The 20,953-nt window shown below is 47.5% G+C and overlaps 1 protein-coding gene across 12 annotated transcripts in view; it reads left to right on the top strand.

Annotated features, from left to right (window-relative positions):
* DNM3 (dynamin 3) overlaps positions 1–20,953 on the top strand; it is a 383,116-nt gene that overhangs the window by 157,274 nt on the left and 204,889 nt on the right. For all 12 annotated transcript variants that reach the window (XM_037035176.1, XM_037035187.1, XM_037035185.1 and 9 more), the window contains one exon: positions 17,166–17,279. In XM_037035176.1, coding sequence (XP_036891071.1) covers positions 17,166–17,279 — 114 coding nt within the window. The remainder of the gene's footprint in view (positions 1–17,165; positions 17,280–20,953) is intronic.

The raw sequence follows: 20,953 nt of genomic DNA on the forward strand, positions 1-20,953 counted from the left end.
TTTTAAACCATCGCATTGTAATCAGAGCTACCACTTTTTGAAGGGCCGTTTTGGAAAAGCCCGTGTGTCAGGGACTTTGTTCTTCAAAACACCCCAACCTGAGTGCTTGCGTGAGCGCACATCTCGTTGCTTCTCTTGATGGGCCAGAAGTCCCGGGAACGTCTCTGAAACGTTGGCTTCTCTCTTTGAGGTTGTGTTTTCTTCCCCGGCCAATTCTTTGTTTTGCCTCCTTTTGTATTTGCCTCCAGGAGACCCTGTGAAGGTATTGATCCATCCTTTGAAACCAGAGTGGCGTGGGAGACCTTCCACTCCGTCACCCTCCCCTCCCGACCTGGCCACCTCCCTCCCCACCAAGCCGCAGGGACAGAGCCTGGCCAGGCTGTGCAGCCAGCAAGTGTCAGTGGAGCCGCGGCGGCCGTTCAAATCGTGGAACCTTTCATGCCGGTTGCAACCGGCTGCTCTCCCGGGTGCTTGCCGGTCATCCGAGATGCCGAGGCTTCTCTCTCAGAACCCCGCTCTGCCCCAAACTCCCCTCATCCATATTAAAGGCAGAGGTTTGGTCCAGAAGGGGTTTCCCATATCCTGCTCTAGTCCTGGGACCCCCCATATCCCTACAGACTTGTCAGGTTGATGCCATAATAGTTGTTCACTTTTAAAAAATTGTTGACAAAGAGGAAGGGAGAGAAGGAAAAGAAGAGGGATTAATTGATTGATTGATTGATTGGTCATTTTACTTATTTACACATTAATTTGTTGACTCTGGTATGTGCCCTGACCGGGGATCGAACCTACAACCTTAGTGTGTGGGGACACAGCTCTAACCATCTGAGCTACCCAGCCAGGGCTAGGTGTTAAATGTTTTGAATATTATCTCTTTAATAACCTCCATGGTACCCAAACCAGGGGATATTTTTTTTTTTACTCTAAATCCTGCTTTCCTTCACAGCAGCACTAGACACTTTTGTCCTTCTCTTATTAAAACATTCTCTCCCCAGGAAGCTGTAGTCTGCTTTTGTCCCGCCCTTCTAGCCACCCCGCTGTCTCCTTTGTAGGCTTGTCCTCTCCACCGGGCCATGACCCGTTGGCTTCCCTCGAGGCTCAGCCCGGTGGTCTTCTCTCTCCTCCTTCAGGTTCTCACATTGTCATCTTTTCCTGCCTGAGGCTTCATTGACACCGCCCCCCCCCGCCCCCGTGATCAGTGATTCACAGATCCGGGTATCTGACTGAGACTCCTCCACGGACCGTGGTTCTCATTCGTGTGCAGAGGACGCAGCCCCTCCCCACACGTGGTCTCCTCCTCTCTCAGCGAGTTTGCCCGCAGAGCAGGTCCAGCGTCAGAACCCCAACTTCGGGGGTCACCCCCGACACCGCCTTCCCCTCCTCTTCCACCTCCCCTTACTCGTTGTCGTAATAATTTCCTTCCTAAATATCCTTCACATGTGCCCACTTCTCTGAATGCTCCTTTCCGCCTGTCTTGTCAAAGTTGTCACCGTCTGTGACCCAGGATCCTGCCCCCGGGATTCTGTCTGACCCCCTGCCTCTTTCCCCGCCCTCTAACCTCGTCACCCACCCGGAGCTGGAAGCAGCCCTCACGTGGTTGCCCCACTTGAAACCCTTGGAAGGCTTTCCCACCCCTCTCAGGGTGAGGACCAAATTGCTTCGCGTAGGCCACACACCACCGAGCATGGTTCTCCTCCCCGCTGGGATGGTCTTGGCACAGGCTCCCCCCCGCCCCCACTCCCTGTGCTGGGGGCCCCCTGCCTCCCACTGGGCGCCCTTCAGAGTCCCGTGCGGGGGCTGGACCCCGCAGCATGCAGCTCCCCTGCCAGCTGTGCGGTCGGAGCTGCCTGCATCCTGGTGGCAGCCACCCCCGAGGTCACCTCACACTGATCTGTGCGAGTCTTTGCTCAGTGTTTAGTCGGGTTATCTGTCAGCTCTGTCAAGTTTGGGGACTGAGCCTGGTTTGTTTGTTTTTGTTTTTATTTTTCGACCTAGCCTTGTATTTCCAACGTGCTGCCTGACCCACATAAAGGACTCGCTATTTTTCTAGTACATGCACTCATAAAAGTTTACTAAGGTGCTTCTCTCTCTCTCTCTCTCTCTGTCAAAAAAGCTGTCCAGATTATTTTTAGGACAGTGTCCAAATTCTACTCAGACCTGACTAATTATGCGGTATCTCTTCCTTATTTTTAGGACAGTGTCCAAATTCTACTCAGACCTGACTAATTATGCGGTATCTCTTCCTGTGTGTGCGCGCGTGCATTTCTGCCCTTGGACGTGAGAAATAGATGACGGCTTCGTTCTCACTCTGTTTTGTATCACTTGGAATCTCTTCCACATGGAGGGCGCCCATGAACTTCAAAGGGAGCTCTGCACATGGAACAGATACCCGGGGAAAAGTGGAAAACGCAGAGCGCTGATTCTCATCACGGGTAATGGCCCGGGTCCCGCAGAGGTTTAGGTGAGCGAACTGAGAAGAAACAGCTTCCTCTCGGCGGACCCTTCTGGAACAGCTGTGCCTGCCTGCAGCAGCCGTCACGCAGAAACAGGCAGTCGTGGAAATCCTGGGAAACAGTGGAAGGGGAGGGATTCCTTAGGAGTACGGTTGAAAATCGAGAGAACACGATAGCCTGGTGGGCAGAGAGGCGAGGAGAGTGCACCCGTTCTGTGAGCGGGGGCTGGTGTTCTGGGGAAGGGTCCCGCGGTCTCCAGGGCAGGGCGAATGGGAGATGTGGACGCCCCCTCAGTGGAGTCCTTGTGGACGGGGGCAGTCCAAAAGAGGGGGTGAGGCCTACCTAGAGAGGCCGTTTTATGAAACAGTGACTTGGAATTCTGCTTAACTTACAACGTTTTATTTACATGGTTCAGGTTTAAACTTAGACCAGTGTTTTTAGGTAAAGGTTGGCTTTTACAGAGAAAACGAAGTTATTATCGTTTTGGCAGCTGTATCATCAAATGAAAAGGGGATTGGGTGTGAATATTAAGTGTCGGTTTCTGATTTCCAGTCAGTTTTTCTCGCACACTGTTAATATGTCCTCGGTCCATCAAACCAGGTCCTTATTTAAAGTGGTCTTCTTTCATCGTTGTGATTTCTTGTGTGATATTCCAGAATTCTTTCTATTCATGTTGTGCTGTAGAGTTTTCACTAGTGGGTTGTTTGTAACCTTCCTCAGTGTTCCGACATGCTGTGTTTGTTATATACTAGAGGGAATCTCAAGAAACGAGAGAGAGAGAGAGAGAGAGGGGGAGGAAGGAGCCTATTTGAAGCAACCAGTAATGTGACGGCAACCTGTATTTTTAATAGCATGAATACTATAGGGTAATATGGGAAATACAGGAACATTCAAGGAGGAAATAAAAACAACGCTATCTCGTGATGAATTTTCAATCTTAGTCAACATTTTAGTGTGTATCGCTGTCTCTCTCTGTCCTTCCACAAATAGGTGTCACTGAACTACTACCACATGTGTGAATACTAGAAGGCACTGGTGCAAGTCTTGCATACTCACTAACCCATGACCCACACACCAGTTCTACGCTATTGCCCCACGTTACGTAGGAGGAAGTTGAGGCGAAGAGGCCAGCAGTCCAACCAGGAGGGGAGTCTGGGAGTCAGCTCCAGACCCCGCCCAGTGTCAGTACCGCTGCTTGAAAATACCTTCCCGCATCGCATAGTAGGTGTTTTTGCTCAGCTTGCAGTCGAACAGATCAGACGAATAGGTCATACTCCGTTAACCAGTTTCCAGGTAGGCGAGTGGCTAGTGTCCCGTAGCTGCTGGGAGCAATGCCACGACCCGTGTCCTTGTCTGTGTTGCGGGTTAAGGGCTGGGGCTCCAAAGTCAGACCTCCAGGGGGATGTGATGTTGTTCAGGTGCCAAGAGGCTCAGCCCTCTGCAAGGTGATGGCAAACGTGCACGAGCTCCTGTGGGGTGCACGCGTGGACCTGGCCGTGACACAGGCACCTGATGTCAGTTTCCTCCTCTGTCACACGAGGAAAACATTTATATGAATGAAAAGAAAGAATGCGCACGGAGCTTTTAGCACGATGCCTGGCCCAGGGCGTGTTCAGTACTGTGAGTTGTTGGTTTCAGCTTTGAACTCCTAGAGGCGGAGTCAAGTCGTATTCCTGTCTGTTTTACTACGGAACTGTGCTCTGGTTTCCTAGAAAGTCCAAACCATGAGAAGGACATCCAAACCAACCAATGTCCCTCAGCCAACTCACTCACAGTACTATTTTGTAGAGTCTGAAGAACAAAACAAATCCTATGTCACCCAATATTTGATGGTTTTATGCCTTGTTTTGGTGGGCTTCACCTTACCAGCTTGTAGTCCCAGCTTCTTTATCCCAGACATGGGTTAGTTCATCGGACTGAACACCTGTTCTTTCACGTGTGCCCGCCCACTGAGAAGACACACCTGGTGTACTTGCTGCGGCCCCCTGTGTGATCCTGGGGACAGGGCACCTGGCACAGGGCCTGGTCCACCATGGACATTCATAGATACTGGTCCGCCGACTTAGCAACACCTCTGAACACTTTCCTGAAATAAATGTATCGCTCAAAACTGCAGGCGTGACGCCCTCCCTTCCCGCCCGTGTTGGAGCATGCGCTCTCTGCGGGCGGCCGGCTCCTGAGAAGAAGGGGGTGGGGCGGAGAAGGGACCCGGACCACACTGCCCTGCTGAACCCTCGACAGGCACCACCCTGAGCAGTCACTGTACCCCCCCCCCCCAGTGGAAGGAGTGAGGAAATAGTGCCCCTCCACCCCCCGCCCCAGGACAGCCTTCCTTAGCCCGCCCCTGCCTTTCTTTCCATTGAGTTGAGTGGTTAAGCCAGGTTCCCCAGGGGTGTGGCCGGCCCTCCGAGGGGGAAGAGGTCGATCGTCTATGGGTCCTGCGCCTTCTCCAGAGCTAATCGTGGCTCCTTGGAGCGTCCTCCTAGAAACGCCTCTGAAAGACTCCGAGGTGGGCCAACACAGTGCACAGGAAAGTCCGCTCAAAGCCAGTCCGTACCCAAGGTTAAATGTCTCCTCCTTATTTTATTTCTTGTTTCAAGTTGCGTCCAGCCACACTGGTGCCGTAGCCTATCAGACATTCCACAGTGATCCCAGACAGCATCGATCTATTCTAATATACACTCAGTATAAAACGTCAACAAAATAGACATGTATTCGGTGTGAATATGATCTCCTTCCACTAGGAGGTCCTCAGAAATTAAAGTCCGGAGATTGCATTCCCAAAGGAGTTTGAAAAGTCTAAGGTACTTAAGGAGCCTCGAGTCGAAGTCATCCCCAAGTCTTACTCTCTTGGCCTTAGCCGAAGGGGCTCTGCTGTCCAGGTGGACTTGGGGCCCCTTCGTTGCAGTATCCTGAGCTGGCCTCCCCGAGAATGGGCTGTGCCTTCTGGGCTCCGGTGGTGGGGAGTCCCCTTACTTCATAAATAACCCGTAGAGGTTCGATTCCCATTCAGGGCACATGCCTGGGTTGCAGGCCAGTTCCTGGCAGGGGCCAGTTCCCAGCAGGGGATGCAGGAGAAGCAACCATACATTGATGTTTCTCTTCCTCTCTCCTTCCCTTCCCCTCTAAAGATAAATAAAAATATATAAAACAAATAAATAAATAAATAAATAAATGAATAAACCGTAGAGTAGGACACACAAAAAATAATCTCGGAACTAGCTCCATGTCATCCTTATCTGACAAAACACATTGACTTTCTGGTCTTTAAAGCAGTGACCCCAGGTGACCTCAGTGTCTCTGGCCCCCTCTCCTAGCTGCAGTCACAAGCATAGCTGACACTCAGGGGTCTGAAGGAGAGACGTGGACAGAGAAAAGCTTCCTGGGTCTGGCCCCTCCAGGCTGCCTATTTTCTCTGTTGTCTGTGAACCTCTACGTGTACTGGGGGAAACCACGTAGGAGGCACTTACCATTAAGGGGACATCCATGTAGACAGTCTTAGAGAGTGCTTGAGACACTGCTATGTGTTTCCAAGTTCAGGGGTTTGCACGGGGTGGCCCTGGTCACCAGGTCTTAGTTATATTACCTTCCTCTCCTGTGTGACCTATTCAAAACCTTTTCATTTTACTCTCCTTTGCATTTCCCCTCCCTGCCCCTTCTTACATCACATTTTGATCTAAGAAGTCTAGGGCTCAAGGTGGAGGCGTAGGTAGACACACTGTGCCTCCTCGCACAACCAAAATAAGGACAACCAAAATTTAGAAACAAAAAACAACCAGAACTGACATAACATGGAAGTGTACGGAAGTCTGACAACCGAGGCGTTAAAGTAGACACATTCATTCAGACCAGTGGGAAGGGTGGAGTCGGGTGCCTGGCAGAGAGGGGTTGTGGCAAGGTGGCAAACCTATGGTGGTTGTGGCAAACCACCATAATATGGTGGTTTGTGGACCCTGGGCACGAGGTGGCAGCAGACAGACCCAGTAAGGTGAGCAAGGCAGCTGGTAAACGGGGTGGTCCCACATTCACGTGCAGATAAACCAGGAAAGACTGGGGAGTGAGACAGACCCACAACTCAGGGCCCAGCGCAGGGAAATAAAGCCTCAAAACACCGATTGAAAACACCTGTTGGGGTTAAGGTGTAGGGAGAGACTCCCAGCCTCACAGGAGAGTTTGTTGGAGAGACCCACAGGGTCCTAGAATGTACACAAACCCACCCACATGGGAATCAGCACCAGAAGGGCCCAGTTTGCTCGGGGGAAGTGGCAGAGGGGACTGAAATCTGAGAGAGAGCAGAGCAAGTGCCATTGTTCCCTCTCAGACCCCTGCCCCCACATACAGCACCACAACCCAGCGGCTGGGTAGCCCCGCCCTGGTGAACACCTAAGGCTCTGCCCCTCATACATAACAGGCACATCAAGACAAAAAAACAGCCCAAACTAAAGAACAGATCAAAGTTCCACAGCAAATACAACTAAGTGATGAAGAGAGAGCTAACCTATCAGATGCACAGTTCAAAACACTGGTGATCAGGATGCTTACAGAATTGGTTGAATTCGGTCGCAAATTAAATGAAAAAAATGAAGGCTACACTAAGTGAAATAAAGGAAAATGTGGAGGGAACCAATATAGTGATGGGAAGAAAACTGGGACTCAGATCAATGGAGTGGACCAGAAGGAAGAAAGAAACAACCAAACAGAAAAGAATGAAGAAACAAGAATTCAAAAAAAAAAAATGAGAGGATTAGGAACTTCCAGGACATTTTTAAATGTTCCAACATCCGAATTACCGGGGTGCCAGAAGGGGAAGAGGAAGCACAACAAGTGGAAAATTTATTTGAACAAATAATACAGGAGAAATTCCCCAATCTGGCAAAGGAAATAGACTTCCAGGAAGTCCAGGAAACTCAGAGAGTCCCAAACAAGTTGGACCCAAGGAGGAACACACCAAGGCACATCATAGTTACATTACCCAAGATTAAAATGAAGGAGAGAATCCTGGTAGCAGCAAGAGATAAGGAGACAGTCACCTACAAAGGAGTGCCCATCAGACTGTCAGCTGGCTTCTCAAAAGAGACCTTGCAGGCAAGAAGGGGCTGGAAAGAAGTATTCCAAGTCATGAAAGGCAAGGACCTACACCCAAGATTGCTCTATCCAGCAAAGCTTTCATTTAGAATGGAAGGGCAGATAAAATGCCTCTCAGATAAGGTTAAGTTCAAGTTCATCATCACCAAGCCCGTATTATATGAATATTAAAGGGACTTATCTAAGAAAAATAAGATAAACATGTACAGTAAAATGAGCAAACTCTCAATTACTAACAACCACACCTAAAACAAAAACAAAAGCAAACTAAACAAACAACTAGAATAGGAACAACCACAGAAATGGAGATCACATGGAGGGTTAGCAATGGGGGGTGGGAGGAGGAGAGAGGGTAAAAAGGTACAGAGAATAAGTAGCATAGATGGTAGGTAGAAAATAGATGGGGAGGGCAAGAATAGTATGGGAAATGTAGAAGCTAAAGAACTTAAGACACATTTGCAGGAGCTAAAGGGGGGAATGTGGGTGGGAGAGGGTGTGCAGTGTGGAGGAGAATGAAGGGGAGAAAGTGGGACAACTGTAATAGCATAATCAATAAAATATATTTAAAAAAAACAAGGCTGGGGCTCTCAAGGAAGTTGTCTTCCTCCTATGGAATTAATGCAGAGCCACTTTGAAAATGTGTGCTGGGGCTGGCAGTGACCCTGGGGTCTGTGACTAAGCCCCAGGAGTTAAGGGTAGCTCTCTGCAGTACCCCCCTTACCCTGGCTTTGGGTGCAGCAGCGCACTGAGAACCACTGACGTACCCATTGGTGTCCCCTACCTGGGCCTGGAACTGACCCCTCAAAGCTAGACCCTTGGGAGCGCTCTGTGATACATACAGACCTCAGCCGCCTCACTTTAAAAAGTGGTAAATGTAGCCCTAACCAGGTTGGAGCTTCATTCTGTGCACCGAAGTGTTGCGGGTTCAGTCCTTGGTCAGGGCACGTACCTTGGTTGTGGGTTGCATCCCTGTTTGGGGCCCTTTGAGAGGCAGCTGATCAACGTTTCTCTCTCCGCTCCTGCCCCCTGTCTAAAATCAGTAGGTACGGTCTTGGGTGAGGATTAAAACAAAGTGATAAATCTAGTCTCCACCCCTCTGAAGTCTTCCCTATGGTTGACACCTGGCCCCAGGTACACTTGCTCACCCAAATCTCTGCCACCCAATTCCAGGACAAGCCTATATGCACCCTGAGGGTGCCTGCACTCCCAAAGGTAGTGAGCAGCTGGCTGGTGCCTTGGCTGGGTCCAGGCAGTTCCAGGCATTTACCCACAAAGGCCCTGGGGTGTGTGAACTACCTTTACAGAAGCAGCTACTCACTCATCCACGGACACAGCCTCTCCATAAGCGTCTGTCATTACCAAGATACACATAGCAAATGGTCAGTGGTTTACAAACTCCTCCCAGGTGACAGCAATTAAAAGCCAGCTGCAGAGTGAGAGAAACTCGCACGATCTCCCATAAGCAAGGCCAAGGTCAAAACGCCCTGCTCACAACTGAAGTTCAAGACCCCAAAGCCTTGGCCCCACTAGAACTTTTCCACATGTACTTTTTTTTCCCTCGTCTGTTGATTCCTTGTCTGTGTATGAATTTTATGACTCAGTGTGCTGGCCAGATGTGGAGGTCCAGACTTACCCCTGACTTACAGGTTTTGCCAACCCTGCGAGGCCCGGCCTCTCACAGAATGAAGGGAACGAACGTGGACACATGCTCTCTAGAGCAGGCAGGTCACGGAGGGCAGGGCTGTTACCTTCGCTGCTCTTGTTTTCAGAGTTTCTGTATTTGGCATGAGAAGCTCGGAGGTTATTCATAGTAGTAAATTTTATTTTATTTTATTTTTTTTTAAAGATTTTATTTATTTGTCTTTAGAGAGGAAGGGAAAGCGAGAAGGAGAGAAACATCAATGTATGGTTGCTTCTTGTGAGTCCCCTGCTGGGAACTGGCCTGCAACCCAGGCATGTGGCCTGACTGGGAATCGAACCGCGATCGTGTGGTTCGCAGGCCCGAGCTCAATCCACTGAGCTACACCAGCCAGGCTATAGTAGTAAATTTTAAAAACTGGTTTGTTTTAAGCCTTACAAATAAGAACATGCCCTTTCTGTCCTCCAGGTCCCTTCCAGTCATGCAGTCAGGGACTAGGTCGCTCTTGTTTACTTGGGCGCTCAAAACAGAATGTGATATTCAAATACTAAGAGGCTGTAAGTGGTTGTGGTGCTGAGGGTTGATGGATTTATTGTGGAATATGAAATTAGCATTTCAGGTTGTCCTCTGTGAAGAGATCCTACAATCAGTCCCATTTGTCTTGACATTCTTTGGGCGTTTTATTCGTCTTGGTCTCCTCTTCTCACTCGCTGGAATGTGTTTTATTCTCTTAGTTTCCCCTCAGCGTTCCGACCTCTTGTGCCCCGGTGGTTTTTCCTGCACGCTTGCCTTCTGCTGGCTCGTCCTGCTGTGCGACTTGACTTGGTGTTTTCTGTCCCCCGCAGTTCTTTTCTGCAACATACGTTCGGAATTGTTTTGTCTTGATTCTTGTCTCGAGCTGATTGTCGTTGGGGAAAACACAAGTCCATTTGTGGCAAATAAGCTTCTTTGTTGGAAAAGAAAGGGCTGGGTTTGGGGCAGAGTGTCAACAGCTTTCTGTGACAGCAGCTCACTTGGCGACGGCGCTGAGCACATGTCCGCCGGTGTCACCAACCAGGTGCGGCCCACGTGCCCTCGCCACCTGCACCCATCATCCTTTCTCCCTTTCTTTTCTCTGAGTGAGAAAGCCTCTCGCAGTACACACGGCTGTAATGTCGCAGAATGTAATGGTCTACTCTAGTTATGTTTCTAAGATTTTTTAATTTATTTATCTTTAGAGTGGAAGGGAAGGAGAGAGGGAGAGAAGTATCAATGTATGGTTGCCTCTCATGCTGGGAACTGGCCTGCAACCCAGGCATGTGCCCTGCCTGGGAATCGAACCACGACCCTCTGGTTCGCAGGCCCGAGCTCAATCCACTGAGCTACACCAGCCAGGGCTCTAGTTAATTTTTATGTTGACTCTTTACACATGTAACTGCTATTAGTCACTCTTAATTTCCATATAGCTCAGTTAAATGTATGCACTGGGTGAAACGCTGTTTGGTAAATACCATGTTTTGGTTATAACATTCCATTTTCCTGGAAACAGCGGTGCATCTTTGGGAGGTGAATTCAATGGTACTGGTAAAATCAGGCAATTTATTGCTTCACATCATTGCCAATACTCTGAACTCCATTCTTGCCTTTATTTAGCTGGTATCTGGGGTTTTTTCCACCCCATTGGTTTCTCTGGTCCTTTCCTTTCATTTTCTGCCTCTCTCTCTGCTCCTCTGCCTAGACTGACTGTGTCACCACCCCCCCCCCGAATTACTCTCTTGCCCCAAACCTTCCTCATCTTTACACCCACATACTTAGGTCATTGGGGTTCAGACATTCAGAACCCCAAGTCGGTTCCCATTTATCTGCTGGTTTTTGACATCAAAAGTGCAGAGCACAGCTGGAGGCAATAATGCAGCGGTGCCGTCATGTTCCTGCAAGTTTATGATCTTCATTATCCTCTTTCAACCAGTTTTCAAAAGACGTTATTATTTTAGAGCAGTTTTAAGTAGACCAGAAATTGAGAGGAAGAGGCAGAGATTTTCATATGCCCCCCCTGCTGTGCATAACTTCCCCCAATATCAGCATCACTCACCAGAATGAGAGATTTTTTTAAACCAAGAATGAATCTACATCAGTATATTTTAATCACCCGAAGTCCATAGTTCACCTTAGGGTCCACTCTTGATATTGTACATTCTACGGGTTTGGACAAGAGTATAATGACATGTATATCTACCATTATAATATCACACAGAGTGTATTCACTGCCCTAAAGACCCTCTGTGCCCTGCCTGTTCATCTCGCTCTCCCCTACCCCATCCCTGGCAACCACTGACCTTTTTATAGTCTCCATGGTTTGGCCTTTTCCAGAATGTGACACAGTTGGAATCATGTAGGCTTCTCAGTTGCCGCCTTTCACTTAGTAATAATCACTCAAGTTTCCCTCATGTCTTTTCCTGGCTGGATAGCTCATTTGTTCTTAGTGCTCTGTGATATTCCACCATCTGGATGGACCACAGTTTGTTTATCCATTGCCCCGCTGAAGGACATCTGGGTTGCTTGCAAGTTTTGGCAGTTATGAATACATCTGCTATGAATATGCACGTGTGTGTGTCTGTCTCCAGCTCCTTGGGGACAATACCAAAGGAGCACCGAACTGTCTTCTGAAGTAGTTGTACCATTTTGCATTCCCACCCCTTGTTCCACATCCGGGCCGTCATTCGGTGTTGTCGATGTTCTGGATTTTGGCCGTTCTAACAGGTGTGGAATGGTATTTCACCGTTGTTTGAATTTGCATTTCCCTGATGACATATGATGCTAAGTGCCTCTTCATGTGCTTATTTGCTATCCATGTATCATCTTTGGTGAGGTGTCTGGTAAAGTCTTTGGCCATTTTTTAATCAGGTTGTTTTCTTATTGAGTTTTAAGGGGATTTTTTTTTCGTTGTAAATTTTGGATAATATTTCTTTGTCAGATTGGTTTTTTTTTTCAAATACCATTCCACTGGTCTGTGGCTTGTCATCTAATTCAGTTGATACTGTCTTTTATAGAGTAGGAGTTTTTAATTTTAAGGAAGTCTAGCTTATAATGTATTCCCTTTGTGTATTGTGTCTTTGGTGTTTTCTCTAAAAAGACATCACCATCCTCAAGGTTTTCTGGATTTTCCCCTCTATTATCTTCCGGGAGTTTTTCAGTGCTGTGTTTTGGCAACCATTCTCTGCTAGTGCCAGTCGTGTTGACTCTCCTTCAGTTACTGTTTGTAACACTGCTTCACACTGCCCTTAGGCCTTCTGTCCAACTTCTCCCACCCCCGCTCACCTGCGGGTAATTTAGTCTCTTTTCTTACCATGAATGCTGGAAAGATCAAATATAACCTTCCCAGACGTTCTGCCCTTCCTCTAAAAGGGCCTGCACCTGCCCTCGCTCCCCCAGGCTCACAGGGTGAGGCGGCTCCTGACCTGGGCTCTTCATCTCATCCACACCTGTCTTCTTCGTCCTTGTCTTGTCTCTCTTGTGTCACCAGCCTCTCGCTCTCCATCACGTATTCCCCCAAGCAATAATCATGCTTAATTGTTGCCATAAAAAATGCCCAAACCGAAAAACAGAAGTGGCAGCCTCGTGTCTATTCAGTTTTGTGATTTTAACTGTCTTCCATGCTGCTCTGGAAAGAGTTCTTGATCACCATTGTCTCCATTTTTTACTTTCCTTTGCTTCTCAACCCCAGGGACTCTGACTGAGCTCACCCCACACTGTAACAGGCACAGCTAAAGATACTGTGATGTCTGTGTTATGGGCCAAATCTGACACTCCCATCCACACACTCCTTGAACTTCACCTTGCCGTGGACTTCCATGACCTCACTGCTCTTGTTCCTCTGACATTTCTTTGCACTTTTCTGACCACCTTTTAAATGTTGGTATTTCCCCACGATTCTGCCTAAGCCTGTTTCACTCAGTTTTAAGCGCCGCCTGTATATGTGTTGATGCCACCATGCATGTCGCCATCTCCGGTCCTATCCGCTCTGTTTGCTTCAGGTGGCAGGTCATGTCTATGCACATGTCCCACAGGTACATCAGATTCAGCATGGCCTTGGCCGGATCCATCACTGGCTCCCCTACCTTTCGAAAATGTGGTCTTGCTCCTCTGTTCCTTCTGAGCTGCTGGTCCCAGGAGTTTCAGAATCTTCCAGAGTAGCACAATGTCCAATAAAAACATAAGGAAAGCCACATACATAATTTAAAATGTTCTGGTTGCCACATTGAAACTAAAAGGAAGCAGGTGAAATCATCATTAAAATGGATTTTATTAACCCAATATATTCAAGATATTCTTTTAGCATGTGATTGTTAACCTTAAACCAAGAGACTGTCAGATAATTCTCCAGCAAAATGGGTTCCTGTGGGAACAGCAGAGAACTGCAATTCAAGACACGTGGTCTCGTGGTGAACCACGAGCAAGTCCAGAGAACAAGGGGGCGAAACATTCTTTTGTAAAGGGGAGCACAGAGGGGCTGCTGCAAACAGGGTCCATTGGAGGAAACTGGGAGTTTGAAGTGCAGTGGCTTTTTATTGGCTGGGCTGTAACGGCCTTTCATTGGTGGAGTGGTTACCAGGTGAGGAGAGGACCCTCTTCCTTTCTGCTGGAGCAGCATAGAAAACATGGCTTCCTGTTGCAGACGGAGAGCCTGTCGCTTCCTGTTGGGTGTGTGGCCGTGAGTGGTTCCTTCTCCAGCCCCTCCCACCTCCAGTTTACATGAGGTTTATTAATCATCACATGATCAATTAAAAAAATTTTAAATAATATTTTATTTATTTTTAGAGAGAGGGGAAGGGATGGAGAAAGAGAGGGAGAGAAACATCAGTGTGCGGTTCCCTCTCCTGTGTCCCCTACTGGGACCTGGCCTGCAACCCAGGCATGTGCCCCGACTGGGAATCGAACCGGCGACCCTTTGCTTCACAGGCTCGTGCTCAGTCCTCTGAGCTACACCAGCCAGGGCTCAATTATAAAAATTTTAATGAAATATTTTACAGTTGTTTTGAACTAATTTTTAAAAATTCAGTGAGCATTTTACTCTTGCCACACATCTGAATGGACACTATTCACTAAGATTCAGTAAGTGTTATGGCAAGTGGCCCCCGTAGAATGCAGTTCTAGAATCTTTACTGGCATGAACCCCCCTCACCCAGTCGTCAGTCCTGTTGATCTTATCTCCTAGGTATTTGTCCAGTAGGTTTATTTGTTTTCTTCCTTACCACATCATGGCTCTACTTACGCCTCGGTCATTTCTCATGTGGGTTATTCCTTCCATAACCTAGTTTCTCTGTCCCGGGTCAGCGTGCAGAATCCACCCAAGTGCAGGAGACTCCAGTACACATCTGCTTATATGTGTTTTTATCTAGAAAGTGAGAAAACAGGAAAGCTCTAACAATGTTTAATAGACATACTGATGCCAGCGCCCTTGCTCTGTATCCCAGGGGAGTTCATAATAAAGTTATAAGTGTAACAAACAAAATACACTTCCCTCACAACATGTAAAATATTAAAAATGTGATGTATTTTATCTTTATGTCACGCCTTCACATTTCTTTGTGCATTTCCGTATGATGCACGTAATTTATTAATACAATGTTCACATATACCTAAAGATAAATGTACACATGTACTTGACATTGATTTGGGACTGTAGAGGAGTGGGGCTGTGACAGTGTGGGACCCCATTGGTCTGAACCTACTCTGCCTAGACCCCACGGGCCTCTCCGGCCTCCGTCTCTTGACCCCTACCTCACATTTTCGGCACTCAGTGGCTCCTTCCTATTTTCTCTTGTTTGTTCTTTATAAAAAAACAGATAAGCAAACAGACTACTTCCTGACATGGCTAATTCTATTTTGCTCCCAAGTTTTTTGAACTACCATTGTTTATAGCTTCCTAAGTGTGTCCAGTGCCCCTTTGTTTATCCAGCATAACTCTCTCACTGCACGAAGCTTTCGTTGAAATCGTGTCTTTATGGCCCTGATTTTCCTACTAAACGGAAAGATTCTTGAGGGCAGGCGTTCCAGCAGCATCATGAGTTTTTGTCTGGATTTGTAATTGGTCCTCAAAACCTGTGTGTTGAACTCAGTTCATGACTCTCCTCAATGGAGTCAGACTGATAATCAGCAGGCAAAACAGCGATTCACTTATTGCAACATAAGTATCTGGAAGTATCTGGAAGACTTCTTCTCTGTCCAGAGATACCTGATAAAATGAAATAATAAAGATACTTCCTTTTTTTAAAAGTTTTATTGAATTCAGTGGGCTGGCATTGATTAAGAAAACGATATAGGTTATGAGTGTACAATTCTATTGATAGGTAGCCTTTCAGTGGGTACTGTGATTTGTGTGCTACTCGTAACCCCGGCGGGGTGGATGGCAGGGTTGGTGTGAGATGGCACCCCCAGGTCCTTCTTACTAAGAATCAGAAGTTGTCATTTGCTCCGAGGTCAGTGAAGGTTTTGACTGTGTGTGTACAGGTGGTGGTTCTCAACCTTCAGCATGAATATGACTCACCCGGAGAACATGTTTGGATGTCGATTCCTGGGCTTCATATGTACACACTCTGGTTCATTTGGACTCACAGGTGACCCACAAATCTGTGTTTGTAGAAACCATCCCAGTGGTTACAATATAGCTGGTAGAAACCCTACTTTGAGAAGCATTGTTTTCTTCTTTCCGAAGCAGAGGGTGAGAAGGAGTGATTTTGAACAGTGGGGAGAACTGCCAAAGTCTGGGCCGGGGTGGGGTCAGCAAAACTGAAGCAGCGTGCTAGGAAGGACATGGGCACCTGAGAGACGAGTGACGGGGAGTCCAGGTGGCAGGAACGAGTGTGTGGAGTGAGGCTTTAAGGGTCTGTAACGATAACCTTGACCTGTTTCTCAGTTTTCCTTAGAGTTGACTTTTCTTCTTCAGTTAAAACACTTAGGAGCAAGGTCAATATCACATATGATTATTAGGGTGTTTCCGTCTTCCTTTAGGAACTGATGCCCAGTCATTCGATAGTTCAGTAATTGTTAAAGTGCTTCAGGCACTCTAGAGTACTGGATAAATTAGGCAGAGCATACTTTTTGACATTTAAAACAACAACGTCCAATTCCATATAGGATTTTATTTCTGGTTCTCTGATATCAAGAGTTATCTAACAGAGAGAAGATAATAAACTATGCCATACGAAAGCATAGAATTTAATTTCACAACTGTGAGAGAAAATAGATTTTTCACTTAAATGACGTTTATCAGTAATTTCTATCAATAATCCAAGTTGTTGGTGTTTTCAGATTTAGAAGTCGTTTAAAGATTTTCATGAAGGTGCTACATATTTTTGTTAGTACAGCAGTTATCAATCACAAGTAGATGGATGCATCTACATCATTCTACAACTCCAAACTTTAACTTTAGCTCATCATTTCAGCTCCCTCTTTCACGCAGGCTTATTCAGAGCTATTAACTCCCTAGGAGCTGCTTTGGGTTGGCTCGAGTCCTTTCTGTTCACCATTGGGTGGCCAGTCTTCCCAGGAAGCCTGAGGAGACCAAAGCCCGCGAACGCATGGGCCGCTGCGCTGGCCCAGGAGCAGAGGCGGTGGGCGCGAGAATCTGGTGCCGTTCAAGTCAGCGCTGGGTGGTCGACTGACATGTTTCCATCCTAGTGGCCCTGCCACAAATGAGTCTGCCTGGCCCTCCCCATTTCCTTCCTCCCCACTTCAGGCTTTCTGCTCCTGCCGCCTACCTCCGTCTGATGTTTAGATTTTGTTCATTTGATGGGAGAGCCTTCCCATCAAAGTTGTGCTTTTGGTTATGTGTGCTTTTCGAAGATACATGGCCTTAAATAGAGGAATGGAAGTTGAACTTTGGGGGAACAGTGCTGTTCTTACCGCACTTTGTATCTTCCTTGTTTTGAGCCTCGCTTGGTGCAGGGCCCGTGGTCTCCGTGGGCTCGTGTAGCACTGAGCACGCTTTGCCCTGTGCTCTCTTGCAGGTGATCCGCAAGGGCTGGCTGACCATCAGCAACATCGGCATCATGAAAGGGGGCTCCAAGGGGTACTGGTTCGTCCTCACAGCCGAGAGCTTGTCCTGGTACAAAGACGACGAGGTAAGCCGTGGAGAGTGACAGTGTTCTCCTTTCCGGCCCACTGACATTATCGGGCTCCTCAGTTTGGAGACACTGCTCACTGGTTCTCTCTCAGTGATACCTGGGCTGGGCTTTCTGCCCCAAGAAGCACCGTTTTATTTTTCCCCATGGATTTTTACTTTTACAATATTCCCCTCAAATTTCTGTTATTTCTTTGGCGTACTCACGTGTCTGTTTACCTGAAGACATGAGGTTAGGAGTCAGCACTTGGAAACTCCTGTAACACTGGCGAGGTGTGACGCAGTGAAGGAATTTCCATTAAATGATGTGTTGAAAAGACTCAAGGTAATACGGCATTATAACAGGGAAATTGATCACACCGATGCGGAGTTTACAAAGAATTTCAGCATCGTTGCTGTGACCTCAGCCTCAAGGGACAGGCATTTGAAAATGTGCAAATCACTCGCCTTCAGGTTCCTGATAACTGTTTTATATGAAGTTTGTTCTTTGAGAATTTGGTGTCTGTATAAAAGCATGAATTATGATAAGGATGGCACTCTGGTTCGTGTTAATGCTTTTGTTCCTGTGACGTACTGTTCCTTTAAATTTGATAGTGATGAAAGCACTATACACACATACACACACGTATATATATACATGTATATGTATACGTATATATATACACGTATATATGTGTGTATGTGTATATATGTGTGTGTCTATGTATATATATATATATAGACACACACATACACACACATATATACAATTCTTGCAGAGGCACTAAAGAGCTGTAATGTGCTACATTTGTATTTGGAACCGCATGGTGGAAATTAAACTGGTGTGCTGTGGAGATTTCAGTAGCTCTGGTCTGACCTGAGAAATTTTGATGCTTATGAGGCAGCACGCAAACATTGGGTAAGAAAACTAGTCCCCGAGAGCACGGCTGTTGGTGGGCGAGCTTGTCCCAGATTTATTTGGCTGTAAGAGCGTGCATTTCAGACTCAATAGACCTTCCAATCTTGGCCTCATGTCTTTTAAAAACACTCCAAAGTATCTTTGTCAGTTGTTGGAGAAAAAATGTCACATCTCACATCATGTTCGGTTTCCTAAGTGCTTCGTGTACAGTGGTGTGTTGAGTCACGATCGGATGATCAAGCGATTTCCACGGAATTTTCTGCAGTAAGGGAACTCAAATTCTGCAGAAAGGTCCAAAGAAAATTTCTACTCAGCAGCTTCATTCTCAGTTTTTATGTCGCGAATTTTACTGACTTTAATCGGATGTGGAATTGGCCGTTAGGAGATAGTAAGAGGACGAGCAATGGTCCCTTTCCTGCGCTGGCCGCTTGGATTTCCCCCGCATTCTTTGGTAGTCCCTGGCATTTAAAGAGCACAGAGAACAGGCTGACAGCTGTCAGGGCAGGGGGTGGGGGCTGGGTGAAAAGGCAGAGGGATTCAGCAGAAACAACAATGACAGCGACAGCTCACAGACACAGACAACAGAATGGTGTTACCAGGGGGAAAGGGGGTGGGGAGGAGAGGAGGGTAAAGGCAGGAGAAATGGTGGCGGAAGGAGACCTGACATCGGGTGGGGAACACACAGTATAATGCACAGGTGATGATTGTACACCTGACACCTCTATAATTGTATAACCAATGTCACCCCGATAAATTGGATACAAGTTAAAAAAAATAAAGAGCGCAGCTTTGGGAGCTTTGAGGTAGGGGCCTCCCTACATAGAAAAAGGATAAATTGATGATTTCCTTTCGGGCTCAGTTGGCCTAAGGGCTCTTCTCTTAGATACATCCTGTTTCTAAGAGTTTAGATGGTGTATTAAGTGCCTTTAAATACTGTGCTTGAGAAGTGAGATTGGAAATTTTCAAGATTTAATAATCCCGACTCACAACCAACCCATGTCCTCAAACTGTCTGTGTCTTTGGGTCAGAGCTGCTTCCCATTGGAACCATCTCCCTGGCCTCCCTGCCCCCTCCCCTCCCCCCCCCCCCCCCCCCCCCCCCCNTCTGTGAGCCTGCTCCCGGGGCTAAAGGCAGGGGGCCAAAGGCAGGGGACCGCACTGCCCCTTACTCAGGGCTGGTATTCCACAAAGAGCCGGGCTGGGGGGAGGTCTCCGGGGAAAGGAGGTCTCTGGGAGGTCAAGGACAAGTGTCAGGAGTGTGGGGCTCCGAGGCAGAGATTCATCTCTGACCTCTTGAACTTGCACCCTGAGCGCCCATCTCTAACAGCCATGTTTTCAATAACGTGTAGGTTCCAAGTTCAGGGACATACAGATTGAGCATGTTTCACTGGCAACTGCAGAAATCCCAGTTCAGGGTATTCCTTTGTGAAGGTGACCCTCAGTTCGAACTCCACCTTGGGGTCAGTTTTTTTGCAAGCTGAGTGCGTGGATGGCGCCCCACGGTGCCGGCCCTCACTGACATCAGCACCCTCCGGCTCTGGGTACCCTCTCACTCGGCCATTTCTCCTTCTCCGTCAAGCACGTGTGACGCAATAAATGTCACTAATTATTTACAGTTCTCACGTTTATTCAAGATAACTGTATGCAAATTTTCACTGGGGCTTGCCATGTTTTTTTCTGTGTTCAGCTATCCTCCTGTGTAATGAGATGGATTTGAATTGGCTGTTGAATAAAATAGCATGATACGGTTTTGTTTAACTACGGCAGGTTTGTAACAAATACACTGACTTATGAAGTATAGTTGCAATTAAAGAACAGTGGCATAGACTGTCCTCCAGGATGGCATCGAGCGAACAAAGGCCCCCCTAAACCCCTCGCTCCATGCGATGAGAAAGGCGAGGTGCTGGGGGTCAAGGGTCGGCTCCAAGTGACTGCCAGGTTTGGGACACCTCTGAGCCTTGGTCTTTTCACATAACAGATGGGGACCATTGCCAGCCAAGTTGCCTCAAAGGGATTTTTACGGGGCACTGAGAAATCATATTTTAATAAGTGCTCTAATACACTTTCTAGTGGGGTGTGTGTGTGTGTGTGTGTGTGTGTATTTCTGCCATTGAAAGTGACACTGTGATGCCATTCTTTGATTCGTGTCTTCTAAGTGTTCATTTTCTGTCATTTCATATGGGGACCCAGGATGTGTGGGATCTCGGGCATTTCAGCAGAGAATGGTTAGATTCAAACAGTCGGAGGAATCTGGGACCCCATTCCTTTAGCGAGACTTTCCATCCCGCCTCCCCTTCACCCTACGGGTTCCCCGACACGTCAGCCAAGAAGCAGAGACGAGGAGAGTAAACTATGCGACTCCCCAGCCAAGCTGGCAGGGGCTCCGGCACATCAGCCCCGAGTAACAAGTTCAAGCTGCAGTCGGCGTGACTGCCAGCCACGGCAAGTCTCCGGCGTTTCTCCTTTGCGCTCTGAATAGATCTGTGCACCCTACCCCAGGATTTTACAGGAATTCATGACACCCTCAAGCATCTGTGGACTGTACTTTTGGAACCATTACTCTCCATTAAAATAATGTTACTCATAATGTTACTGACAGATGAGCTTCCTAGAGAGGTTTCCGCCTGTGTCCCAGGCACTGTTACATTTATGGAGTCTTCACAACAGTGTGGCTGTGGAGGCACAGTGTATCTACCTGCTGGACGCGGTGCTTTCCTTTAACGTTGCTCTAGGGTTGGGGATTTCTGCGGTGCAAAAAGAAATAGACCATCTTTCCAG

The sequence above is a fragment of the Sturnira hondurensis genome, unplaced genomic scaffold (assembly GCF_014824575.4).
Source record: "Sturnira hondurensis isolate 20B ecotype Veracruz unplaced genomic scaffold, ASM1482457v3 Scaffold0022215, whole genome shotgun sequence".
Classification (NCBI taxonomy): domain Eukaryota; kingdom Metazoa; phylum Chordata; class Mammalia; order Chiroptera; family Phyllostomidae; genus Sturnira; species Sturnira hondurensis.